This window comes from Nerophis ophidion, linkage group LG23, assembly GCF_033978795.1.
Source record: "Nerophis ophidion isolate RoL-2023_Sa linkage group LG23, RoL_Noph_v1.0, whole genome shotgun sequence".
NCBI lineage: Eukaryota > Metazoa > Chordata > Actinopteri > Syngnathiformes > Syngnathidae > Nerophis > Nerophis ophidion.
In genome coordinates, this window is record NC_084633.1 from 5,002,494 (window position 1) to 5,016,595 (window position 14,102).

Genomic DNA, 14,102 nt, shown 5'->3' on the forward strand with positions numbered 1-14,102 from the left:
AATTGCCGCCAGGGCGCTAATTAATTTAAAACCTCTTCTCACTCCTGCGCTTACCAAAGGCATGTGGTAAAAGTAAGCATGCGCTAATTATGTTAAAACCTCTTCTCACTCCGGCACTTACCAGAGGCATGCAGTAAAAATTTGAGTGTGATGTAAGCTTGGACCTTAAATCCTACTGAATAGCTCTTAATCATCTTCCCTTTGTGCGATTTCAAATTGCCGGTATTGAAATCAGCCTCTTCCATTTTGAAAATGATGACAGAGGAAGTGTCACTAGTGACGTCACAAGTTTGACCCGGTGGTAATACTAAGCATGCGCTAGTTATTTTGCGAAGCGAGTTTGACCCGGCAGGAATTCAAGGCAGGCGCATACTCTATGACCTGCGGCAATTCAAGGAAATACGGTACTGTACAGATATAGTGCATCCACGTTTATGAACGCATGTTATATTGTCTTCATACTCCAGCGAGTTAATTTGTTTTGAAGGCATAAGTCCAGCCACACTCCACGCTTCGTCAACGGCACAGCAGTGGACAGCGTAAGCAGCACCAAGTTCCTGGGGATGCAGATAACTGACAATATGACCTGGTCCCTACACACCGGAGCCCTTGTAAAACGAGCTCAGCAGCGCATGCACTTTTTGCGTCGGACGAAAAGAGCACAGCTCCCTGCCCCCATTGTACTATAGAGAGCCTGCTGACCAATTGCATCTCTGTCTGGACTGGTACCTGCAGTGCCTCAGACTGGAAGTCTCTGCATGGTGGTGAGGATGACGGAAAAGATCATCAGGACTCCCCTTCCTCCTATGCAGCAAATCGCAAAAAGCTGCTGCCTGACCAGGGCTCAGAAAATCTGTAGAGACTCCTCCCACACCCACCAAGCACTGTTTTCACTGCTGAACTCTAGAAAGAGGTTCTGCAGCTTCTGTAGTAGAAACTCCAGGTTCTGTAGCAGCTTTTTCCCTCATAACTCATTTCCATCCATCCATTTTCTACCGCTTAATCCCTCTGGGGTTACGGGAGGCGCTGGTGCCTATCTCAGCTACAATCAGGCGGAAGGCGGCGTACACCCTGGACAAGTCACCAACTCATTGCAGAATAACTAATTTCATGAATGCAAATCATACCTGAATTAATGAACCAAAAAGCAAGATGGATTTCTTAAATTTATTTCGAACAGTTCTCACCACAAGTGGACGGAAGTGAAAGTAGTGCATTGTGTTATAAGTATTGTTTTTTGTTTTTTTGTAGAGGACACACTTTATCCAGTGTTTGTAAGATTTCAAGGTTATTAGGTTTTCACAAAACATCGGAGAAGAAAAAAATTGAAGGGCTTAAATGTAAAAAGACATACAACCCTGGACATATTGAGATTATTATTATTAGGCCAATACATTACTGCGCAAATATCAGTTTTTTGGTTTAAGACGTGAATAAAGGGTAAAGATCATGGCTCAGAATAAAACACATTAGAATCACCTACTCACGTTTCTGTTTAAACACGCTGAAACAAAACTTTTAGTCATATACAGAAATTACAAATCTGATGTGTGCTATGAAGTGCAAATGTACAACCCACTTGAACATGTTAACACTGTGATTGCATACAAAAGTTAAATACATGACAATAAATTAAGTTTATAAATTAATTAAAAAACAAAAACATTTCAAAGCGACAGAAGAAATAATTTAAATAGACAATTGGAGCTGCTCAACAATCTCATTCATAGACAACTTCACAGAATATAGCTCCGAGGCTGTTCCAGTGTTAACATATCTAAGCTTAAACAAGGAAAAAGGACAAGAAAGACAGCATCCCCTGCTTATTACTGTCCACACACAACCTCTTCTACCTGTGACAATGTGGACAACCTGACGAAATAAAAGCAGATCAAGCCTGAAACAGTGTTCCCAAAAAGTAAAAACACAGAGGCTGCCAGTGCATATCATCAACACCCACATCGGATGGAGGCAAAGAATAATGAAATCATATTTATGCCAGTTTCATATCCCAGGCTGCTTTTTCCTATTTAAAATCTGTACACAATAGTTTATCGTGTAAACATAACATCACCTGGCTCACTTGAGTTACAACGCAGTACCCGGGCAGTGACGTCGAACAATCAAGCTATTGCCAACACCAGGCCATTCTTGCGTGCCTTTTTTTGTCTTCACATTGTTAATCTTTGTACACAGTTTGCTGGCCATGGCCTCTTTCGTCGTGCATTATGTGCCTCCTGACGTGGATTCTCCGCACTCGCCTGTCCCCTCCTGATGCACCCTCTTCTTCTGATTGGCCCGCCGAGGAACCTCTTGAGTCTACAAGGTACAAGCCTCCCGGACCGATCCTTCTGCCATTCTCATAAATGAGGATATTGAGGGTTTCTTCAAAAATCCGAGCCTCTGGAAATTCGACCTAAAATTAACAGATAACGTTGAATGTGAGTCAGTGAACGCCTCATTGAGTGATTATGAGAACACAACACTGAAGTGGAAATTCATGCTGAGGATTAAGATGATTGCATGTAATCAACATATTTTTTTAATCAGCTACACTGAAGAGAATCAGTAGCATAAGCATGTGTTGACAGATGAGATTAAAAGTTCTTAGCTTTTCTAAAAATGATTTAAAAATCGGTTTAAACATCACATTTTTGCCTTGGAGGTCAATTCATTAAAGTTAATTCCAGTTTGGTTACGCTAAACGCAGCAAACTTTGGTCACACTTACTTTGGTCTGCTTCTTCTCTGTAGCGTAGACGATGGACGTGCAGCACACTTCAGCAATCTTACGACCTTCTCCGTAAAAAGACCAACAGCAGATCTCATCCCCCAGCACATCCTTGACGAACAGGACTCGTCCGTTGAAGCGAAGGACGAGTTTGTCAAAAAGTTCAATGTTCTTTAACAAGTTGTCATCTGAATTGCTGGTTAAAAAGGAGAAAAAGACAAAGCAAGTGTAAGTAAGTATTATTATTAGTATGCACAATTGGCAACTCAAGGAATTACAGGGAATGTTGAGGTGATGCAAACCCAGTACACCAATGATACACAAGAAAGAGATGTGTACTGTATCTGTGAAAGCTACAACTTGGTGCTGATATTGCTGGACGTCTGCACTCTTCTAAGTACAATTCAAATCGTAGTCAACAAGTAATATATTTTATTTTTTTTTTATCGTCAAAGCTTTAGGGATTTAATGATAAACAGTAATAACTACAAACAACGGTAAAACTCCCACAGGTTCATATTACTGCTTTCAATTAGAATTATCTTAAAATTGTGACAATTGCACTTCGAAAAAATCAAAGACTGGTGATACTGCTTGTCACTGCATAATGAGACGCAAGCATGTACTTACCTCTGGACCCCCTGCTAAAAGCTTCTTCTAGCTTATCTGGGGGACCCTTTCACTTACTACCATCCTCAAATGGATATTCACTACTGTTGTAATTGTAATACAGTATTGTGAATAAACTTGAAACTTGAAAAAAAGCTAGCGCGCAAACAATTAGCTGTTAATTGTGTGTTTACTATATAAATGTGCCTTTTTAAAATTTGTATATTTTGCTACCATGAATGCAAGAGACATTCATGTTTTTGTCCATTACTAACATCATACTACAATCCAAACGTGTATATAAACACATTGTTGTCTGAGCAACTAAGCTATTGAATTGTGCACATAAAACGTGCAGCCTGTGCTCTCTGAGGCTGTGTTCACACTGCACGGTAATTCAGATTTTGGTTGTTGTCGTTTACATAACAAAAAGAAATGTGTTTTTTAATGGGAATGGAATGGGTCCCAGAAATGACCCGCTAGGATGTAAACATGGCTCCAATTCTAGTAGGTCTCACTTATGGCGTATTTGTGGCAATTTCAAGAATTTTTTGAAACCAGGGTCAACATTTTCTTAACCGTAATATTTGGCATAAGAGATTAGGTAAAGGGCAACAATTTTGTCTCTAGCAGTTTGTGGTGCATTTGCTTTGATTAGACTGGAGAGAAGCGTGTGCTGGAGCACATTTTGACAAGGAATGATGACGTGTGCCGCTTATTCATGACGTATAGGTCAGATGAAGGCGATCTGATCATTCATACTGCAGTGCTATTGGATACATATCTGATTTTTATCAATTAATCAAAGTTTGTTCATATAGAGTAACTCTTAATCAATGTCTCAAAGGAATTCACAAACTCACTACGACATCCTCCTATAAACCCACATCTGGGCAAAGAAAACCTAGAAGGAAAAAACCTTGAGAAGGGACAGCAGATGTGGGGAACCCTTGAAAGGGATGGCTGCAATGGATGTTGAGCGGGCATAATTATTGAATTGGTAAATTTATCGATATTGTGGGAGTTTACTCCTTAAGGGAAGCTACCAATCTAGCATATCCATAAAGCCACGGTTGGATTTGAATAAAAATATCAGAATTGACCTGCAGTGTGACTTAGCCTCAGAACACAGAGGTACAACGATCAATGTATTTATAGAGATCTACAACAGGAAGTGAACACGCGTGATGTCACACAAACCCGACGTGAAACACTCTATATATATTCATCACTAAAAAAAAGGCTATAAAACCTTTCCATATGAAACCGGAAGAGGATAAACATTTAAAAACAAAAATATTTTTCTGCTCTGAATACTGTTTTGCACACTCTTGGCATTCTTCAAGCACACCTGTAAAGTTAAAACCATTTCAGGTGACTACCTCTTGAAGCTCATCAAGAGAATGCAAAGAATGTGCAAAAAAAGTCATCAGAGCAAAGGGTGGCTATTTTGAAGAAACTAGTATATAAAACATGTTTTCAGTTATTTCACCTTTTTTTGTTAAGTACATAACTCCACATGTGTCCATTCACAGTTTTAATGCCTTCAGTGACAATCTACGATAACAATAATAATAATAATAATAATAAAAATACATAGTCATGAAAATAAAGAAAACACACTGAATGAGAAGGTGTGTCCAAATTTTTGGCCTGTACTATATTTCATTATATATTTTTCAATTATTATTTTAACATATATTTTTTATCTAATAATTAATCATATCAATAATAATAATAATAATAATGTGGTTAATAAGTAAAAAAACAAACATTTACTGTTTATCTGGCCAAGGAAAGTACAATGAGTCAATTTTTTTTTTTTTTTTTAGAATAAAACTGAAAATATTTTCAGTGTGTCTACGAAGTACTTTTTGTTCACATTCAACAAAATCGTGATAACAATGATAACCGTGATAATTCTGATCAGAATAACAGTGATATGCAATTTTCAAATCTTTTACATCTCCAGAAAGCTTAAAGGGTTTGGGGTATGTTTGACTATGGCCATGTCCACAGTCATAAATAGGAATGGGACTCGAAAACAGATTATTTTTTGACAAATGGCTCCGAGTGTTTCAATTCCTGAAAATAATTTGACAGTTTTGTTAATGATTCCCTAAATATAAACGCACACACCATGTGATAACTTTGACGAAATGATGCAAGTTTGATCTCCTCTGAGCCGGAAGTGCAATGTAACACGTCGTCTGCTGTTAATACTGCAGGTAATTAACTAACAATGATTGTCATATTAGAGCCTCATTGTAAAACCTGTTGGTATTAACAGTAAGTGTCAAATTAATGCTTCTTATATAGTACGTTATGAGAAACTAAGAAGTGTTCTCCAGAACGGAAACACCGCAATTAGTCAGAAAAATCACATATCCTTCGTAAACAAAACAAAGTTGATGCTAACTAACCTGCTTGTAATAATTTTATCCAAGTGGAAATCGATAAGAGAATTGAGAAAGAACCGAATCATTAAGCAGAAAATTGAAAATGGAATTTGAATCGTAAAAATCCAATCAATTCCCATCCTTAGTCACAAACATGTATCATTTCAAAAATGCACATTTCGCCCACTCCTGTAAAAAAAACTGTTTCCATCCAAGCATCCACACTATAATATAATAAAAATATGCGCATTTTGACCAACCAGAAGCATGAAAAAACTGCCACAGTTGTCTTATATGGCTGTTCATCTACATAGTGATATATAAGATCTGTAACAGGAACAGCACGCGCTTACTGATCGCCCTGGAAACACATTGTTTTGTTTAAATCACCTGTGCAGGTTACAAGGCCCAAGGGCATAAATTGATCCATTTATCTTCGAAGTTTGAACACAAAAGATAATCTCGCACGTTTAAAAGAAACCAAAAAGCTCCGTTTTACCCACAGGTGTCAAATTCAAGCCCGGAGGCCAGTTATGGCCCACCACATCATCCTATGTAGCCCGCGAAATCCTGGAAAAAATAGGTTTCATTAAAATAGCTTTTTTGTTTTGTTTTGTTTTTTACTAAATGCATTCGTTTTTTTCAATTCTGACAGAAAGAAATGCATATTTTAAACTGTAATATTATCTGATCCTGCTAATTATATTATATACTGTATTGCAGAAATATTTTTGTGAGATAAAAACAAACAGTTAAATATATGCTTGTCACCTTTATTTATGATTTTAAAGCAAGTTACCCATCTATTTCCCACCGCTTGACCTTTTTGGGGTGGCGAGGAGTGCTGGACCCTATATCAGCTGCATTCGGGTTGTACATAAAAAAATCTAATAATCAAATGCACATGCATTTAGATTAATCAAGATTATTCACAGGTTATTACCCGCATACATGATATAAATTAATTTTAAAAAAGCGAACCTCTAAAAGAAGCCATTACTGCGATGCAGCCTTTAATGAAAATGAGTTTGACACCCATGGTTCAACCCATCCACATGAACGCCAAAGGCGCCTGTTTTGAGACTCTAAACTGGCTGGAGTTTTACAAAAGCAAATTTTTTGAGGACAAAAACTAAGTTTGCATGAGGACAAAAGTATGCGGTTTTAAAAAAACATTTTCAAAATGATATTGCTGCATGTCGAAAAGCACCACACACAGAGCAGTGCACACACAAGGCTATATTGTCTGTTAAAATAGAACACACAGGATTTAAATACACATTTCTAATGACACAAGACTAAAACACAATTTTCAACATTGTCTTTGTGTGATGTGGCCTCAGGAGGTCGGTAGCTTTTACCTGGTATATGAGTATTTGTTGTTTCCTCTGTTGTTCTGCAATTTTACAACCGGCTGTAAAAACAAAGAAAACACAACAAATTAGCCACTCGCAGAGGACAGGCACACATGCGAGGTTGTGCCGTATAATCAATGCAATCCCTCTTCCTGAGATAGAGATACCGGTCTCTCTAATCACTGGAATGTTTAACACCCTGTCTAGATGTATTTTAAGTTGTCCATACAGAATCATCACTGTCATTTATACACCCAGTTCAACTCGCTCCATCCTGACAAGCGACGGCTGTACCATGGGTTTCTATTTATTTTCAAGTGTATTTATTTTATTCTACCAGCATATTTGAAATGTTTTCTTGTGCTCTTTGCATCATCCTACGACACTCAATATCCTACATTTACTGTCCCTACTGTGCGTAAAGAGCTGGCTCGGAGGTCCTTTTCTTTTAGAGCCCCCTTTGATTGGAATCATCTGCCTGTCTCTCTGAGGTCTTTATCAACAATTGGTCCCTTCAAAATGTCTATTTTTCTTTATCTTAAAACTGAATGCCACTGTATGTAGTATGCCCTTGGTTGGAATTTAATGTAATAATATTACATTTAATTTACTGCATTATATGTTATTCTATTGTAAATATTGTACATTCTGAGAGAGTTGTGTGAGATGAGCGGTATCTGAGCAAAATTGTCTTTAATGATTGTCTGTAACTGTTTGTTGTGTCACTTGTCCTGTGTTGTACTGTATTGCGTAATTTAAAATCTCTTTGGTCCCCCTTTAAAACGAGATGCTGCATCTGGGAGTTTTTCCATTAATAAATTCAAATTTGGAATTTGTCCGTTTTTGAAATATATGAGTGTATGTGAATATTAACATTTAACTGTAAAGACTATTTGAGTTACACATAAACCTTAGACAAATAAGAATCACTCAAAAGGTTTGCGTCGAACAAGTAGCCCCTCACATGGCTTCTTATGATAATCTCTGGTGTAAAAAAATGTCTTGCCAAAATCAATAACAAGATGTTCAGAGGGGGAAAAACCCAGTTGTGCTGCACTGAGTTCTTTGGTTTTAAGTCTGGGAATCATTTGCTAACCAACACATACTTGTCACTTATCCATAACATTTTGTGATTACCTTTCTGCAAGTTGCAATCATCTTTTGCTCTTCTTTGGCTGACGTGATCATGGGGATGCGACACACACTTTCAAATACGTCCTTTTGTTTCTACAAAGGGAAACAGCCACACTTATATATAAGGTACATTTACTGTTCAGTAAAAGCACTTATTAAATGGAAACTAGTGATATATCAAGTTCCATACCAAACTAAGCAGACATACAAGTACTTTACCTGCATGGCGGTGAGGCAGTGCTGGACGAGTCCCTGGACCCTGTAGTACTGGGCCTCTTTCAGGACCTCATCAAGTTCTCTGTGGTCATCGGGGAGTGGTACCGAGCCATCTCGCAAGAAGTTCAAAATGAGTCCAAAATGTCGGCCACTTCGATCTAAAATTACCCAGCCTAGTGCAGACAGAGAAAAGATAATCAGCTATTTGGACATTCTTCAAAAATGTGTTCACTGTACACTCAATGAACCCCATTTGCAAAAGGATGAATCTGATCATTATATTAAGTCCTTAAACTATTATGAAAAAATGAAACACAGCTCTTTGGAACAGTACAGTTGTACCTCAACTTAGGAGAATTTGAGTTACAATCATCCCCGCCATTGGTTGGCATAGCAAATATCACAGTCAACCAGTCAACCCCTTAAGATTTGGTCTTACTTAGAACTGGCTTTTAATAGATAGGAACATAACTACTTTTTCCAACAACGAGAAGGAGGAAAGTCAGTGTTTAGAAGAACGCGGATGGATGATATTCATTGAAAAAAATATATACATATATAGTATATCATCAAAATAATTGATGTGTGTAGCCAACTTGAAGCGTATCAATGTTAGTCTGCACTATAAAAAAGCAGGAGTGCAACGCTAACAATGCTAAAATAATATCAAAATGCTGGATGTATATCCATGAAAAAAATTAAAAGCTGCTGATGGTGTGTTTGACGGAGAAGCAGCTCAAATGAGATACCGCAGAAGTCCACTCTCCAATGTAAATGCTGTACATAATTATTACATTACTTAGTAGTAGTACATTCCATTGTATTGTGTTATACAATACTTCTTATCTAACGGTTTGTTTTTGTTTAAAAGTAACTTGGTTAAAATTGTGCTGTTCTGAATTGATTTCAATTTATTTTAATGGGAGACGTTGATTTGGGATACAAAGTGTTTCAATTTAAGAGCTTTACCACAGAACCGTTAAGCTTTTAAGTTAAGGTACCACTGCATTCGTAGTGAAGGATGGAAAAACGGTACAGAACAGCAACATACAAACTCAACATGTATAGATTTTCTTTTCTCCCACTGGCAATCAAAGTACTTAACAGAAAACTACTGTAATAACCGGATGCAATAAGGAGTGGAATGTTGGGATAGTGCAATAACGAAGGTGTGCAATACAAGGGGAGTGTAATGTGTGAGCTCATAACTGATATACCTGCACACTGTCCACTAGAGATGTCCGATAATGGCTTTTGCCGATATCCGATATTACCGATATTGTACAACTCTTAATTAACAATACCGATAACCGATACAAACATATACAGTCGTGGAATTAACACATTATTATGCCTAATTTTGTTGTGATGCCCCGCTGGATGCATTAAACAATGTAACAAGATTTTCCAAAATAAATCGACTAAAGTTATGGAAAAAAATCCCAACATGGCACTGCCATATTTATTATTGAAGTCACAAAGGGCATTATTTTTTTTAACAGGCCTCAAAACAGCAGTTTGGAATTTGGGACATGCTCTCCCTGCGAAACCATGAGGAGGTTGAGGTAGGCGGGATTAGGGGAATCGGGGTTGAGGTGTGGGGGGGAGGGGTGTATATTGTAGCGTCCCGGAAGACTTAGTGGTGCAAGGAGTTCTGGGGTATTTGTTCTGTTCTGTTTATGTTGTGTTACAGTGCAGATGTTCTCCCAAAATGTGTTTGTCATTCTTGTTTGGTATGGGTTCACAGAGTGGTGCATATTTGTAACAGTGTTAAAGTTGTTTATACGGCCACCCTCAGTGTGACCTGTATGGCTGTTGAGTAAGTATGCCTTGCATTCACGTGTGTGTGAAAAGCCGAAGATATTATGTGACTGGGCCGGCACGCAAAGGCAGCGCCCTTGAAGTTTATTGGCGCTCTGTACTTCTCCCTACGTCCGTGTACACAGCGGTGTTTAAAAAGTCATACATTTTACTTTTGAAACCGATACAGATAATTTTGAAATAGATACCGATAATTTCCAATATTAAATTTTAAAGCATTTATAGGCCAATAATATCGGCAGTCCGATATTATCGGACATCTCTACTGTCCACGGTCGTCACTGTATTGTCGAATGAACTGTGTGTATGTATGTAACGTTGTGTCTTGATATCCAAGACAGATTTCTCCTCGGAGACAATAAAGCCAATTACTATTAAAAACAAAAGCATATAAATACATGAACAAATAAATACAAAATATGAACAGGTAGATAATAGAGATCAACAGCAAACAGATATGTTTTCTGGTCCACTCACCGTCAGAGTCTATGGTCACCTCGGTTCCTCCATTACATATACTCTGCAGCACACTTTCCTCCTTGGTAAGTGTCTGGACTGTTGTAAAATGCAGCGAGCCACCGACATTTAACTTGACATACTTGCTTCCCAGCAGGCCCTGGTGTCTGTGTTCAACAATGCTCTGGAAAGCAGGCTGGGAGACAGCAGACTGGGCAGAGTTGGCAGCAGGACTGCCGACTGACGCCTCAGCAGACATGGGGCTGAAAGGTTCTTCTCCGACTGTAATAGCAAAGTAAATGGTAAATGGGTTATACTTGTATAGCACTTTTCTAACTTCAAGGTACTCAAAGCCCTTTGACGCTATTTCCACATTCATCCATTCACACACAATCACACACTGATGTCGGGAGCAGTCATTCAAGGCCTTAAACACGACCAATCAGGAGCAAGGTTGAAGTGTCTTGCTCAAGGACACAACGGATGTGATTAGGTTGGTAGAAGAAAAGAGAAACCTGTTTTCATAGGAATGGAGAAATGACTTATGGTCACGGTGGATTTTAGCTGTTTCAGTTGTTCAGGATTTGAGTATGTTGGCCCTGCGATGAGGTGGCGACTTGTCCGGGCTGTACCACGCCTTCCGCCCGAATGCAGCTGAGATAGGCTCCAGCACCCCCCGCGATCCCAAAAAAGGGACAAGCGGCAGAAATGGATGGATGGTTGAACAGGAGTCAATCTTTGCATAAATTTGTTTTATATATACTTTCTGGATACTCACAAGTACTTTACACTGAGAAAGGCCCAATAGGACTTCGACAAACTTTAATGATCCACTGAATTGTTCCACACAGTAGCTCAGTTACAAAGGATGGAAGGTGTAAGGATGGAAAGGATAATGCAGGTATAAAGCAGACTAGTATGTATCCATCCATTTTCTACCGATTGTCCCTTTTTGGGGTCGCTGGCGCCTATCTCAGCTGCATTCGGCGGTAGGCGAGGTACACCCTGGACAAGTCGCCACTTCATCGCAGGGCCAACACAGATAGACAACATTCACACTCACATTCACACACTAGGGCCAATTTAGTTTTGCCAATCAACCTATCCCCAGGTGGGAGGAAGCTGGAGTACCCGGAGGGAACGCACGCAGTCACGGGGAGAACATGCAAACTACACAAAAAAAGATCCCGAGCCCGGGATTTAACCCAGGACTGCTCAGGACCTTTGTATTGTGAGGCAGATGCACTAACCCCTCTTCCACCATGCTGCCCCATTATAAAATATAACATATATAATATATATATATATTGTATATACTGATATATTATCCATCCATCCATCCATTTTCCACAGCTTGTCTTTTTTTTGGGGTCGCGGGGGGTTGCTGGAGCCTATCTCAGCTGCATTCGGGCGGAAGGCGGTGTACACCCTAGACAATGCGCCACCTCAACGCAGGGCCAACACAGATAGACAGACAACATCAGAATCAAGACCAGACATACTTTATTAATCCCTGAGGAGAAATTTAAAATTTTCTGCACAATCCCATTCAAGAACAGACAAACATTACAGGGAGACAGAACAGGATCGCTGACGGGTCTGCCAACCTCATTCACACTCACATTTACACACTAGGACCAATTTAGTGTTGCCAATCAACCTATCCCCAGGTGCATGTCTTTGGAGGTGGGAGGAAGTCGGAGTACCCAGAGGGAACCCACGACTTTACGGGGAGAACATGCAAACTCCACACAGAAAGATCCCGAGCCCGGGATTGAACCCAGGACTGCTCAACACCTTTGTATTGTGAGGCAGATGCACTAACCCCTCTTGCACCGTGCTGCCCTAATATAAAATATAACCTATGTATCCATCCATCCATTTCTTACCGCTAATTCCCTTTTGGGGTCGCGGGGGCGCTGGCGCCTATCTCAGCTACAATCGGGCGGAAGGTGGGGTACACCCCAGACAAGTCGCCAATAACATATGTAATATATACATATTGTATATACTGAGGGCTTCACGGTGGAAGAGGGGTTAATGCGTCTGCCTCACAATACGAAGGTCCTGCAGTCCTGGGTTCAATCCCAGGCTCGGGATCTTGCTGTGTGGAGTTTGCATGTTCTCCCCGTGAATGCGTGGGTTCCCTCCGGGTACTCAGACTTCCTCCCACTTCCAAAGACATGCACCTGGGGATAGGTTGATTGGCAACTCTAAATTGGCCCTAGTGTGTGAATGTGAGTGTGAATGTTGTCTATCTGTGTTGGCCCTGCGATGAGGTAGCGACTTGTCCAGAGTGTACGCCGCCTTCCGCCCGATTGTAGCTGAAATAGGCGCCGGCGCCCCCCGCCACCCCAAAAGGGAATAAGCGGTAGAAAATGGATGGATGGATGTATTTACTGATATATTATCCATCCATTCTTTTTCTACAGCTTGTCTTTTTTTGGGGGTCGCGGGGGGTTGCTGGAGCCTATCTCAGCTGCATTCGGGCGGAAGGCGGCGTTCACCCTGGACAAGTCACCACCTCATCACAGGGCCCTGATATATTATATTTTCATATAATATATAACAATTACCATGTACAATATTACAGTATATGTGACAGCTGCAGCATTATGTGGTTAATCAGACCTTTCTTTGATATGTTGTCGTCCAACTCAGCAAAGCAAAACATTTTGAATCAATGAGCTACTTCAAATTTCTTGCCAGGAATAATTTGCAAAGCAACAATTCCTCCAAGCATAGAAGGGTTTGGCATTTCCTTTGACTTTGATCACATTCTGCGACATATTTCAGAGAGGCAATACGCCATCTGCCTTTGCATGCGTCAAACACAATGTTTGGTAAAAAATAATAAAAAACACAAGGACATGGAAGATGTTAGCGAACATGAAAAATGACGAAACGTCATGCTTTTGGCATTGTTGTGGCGTATCATGAATTGTACTTACAACGCTGAACATCAAAAGGAACTGGAGAGTTGAAGCGATCTCTTAAGACGTTTGACGAATTGTGCTGATTGCCAATGAGCCCCAAGAGAACCCCCAACAAGTATTATATGTTTAATAATTCTGCAGCGGGGCTAAGGTTGGACAATTCATCTTGACGCCAGCTAGCATTGCTTCAGCAAAATGGTAACATCGGCTAGTCCATGTTGATTCGGAACTCCGCCGTTTTAGCTTCGTTACGCCAGCGGCAGCAAAAAATATAACAGTACGTCTTCACCAGTATAAGAGACGAATTATTAGTTTTCCCTCATAAAATAATTTATGTTAATTTAAGAAAGAGAACTGGGTCACTCTGTAATGAAAGCTCCACAATTTCCGGTATTTTCTTCTTCTACTGTAGAATATTGGGGAACGTGCCTGCCCCCTGTCGAAAG

At 39.8% G+C, this 14,102-nt stretch overlaps 1 protein-coding gene across 2 annotated transcripts; it reads right to left on the reverse strand.

Moving 5' to 3' along the window:
* Nucleotides 1–1,153: 1,153 nt before the first annotated feature.
* On the reverse strand, nt 1,154–14,102 carry kctd13 (potassium channel tetramerization domain containing 13). 2 transcript variants are annotated; one of them, XM_061884241.1, is made up of 7 exons: nt 13,672–14,102; nt 10,864–11,002; nt 8,447–8,616; nt 8,231–8,320; nt 7,100–7,152; nt 2,731–2,926; nt 1,154–2,416 (listed from the first exon to the last, which is right to left on the reverse strand). In XM_061884241.1, exons 1-7 carry the CDS (start codon nt 13,681–13,683, stop codon nt 2,180–2,182), a joined length of 897 nt encoding a protein of 298 aa, XP_061740225.1. In that variant the 5' UTR covers nt 13,684–14,102; the 3' UTR covers nt 1,154–2,179. The 2 variants fall into 2 exon arrangements, with proteins under 2 accessions (XP_061740225.1, XP_061740224.1); XM_061884240.1 differs by having other exon boundaries at nt 10,742–11,002; nt 13,672–14,100.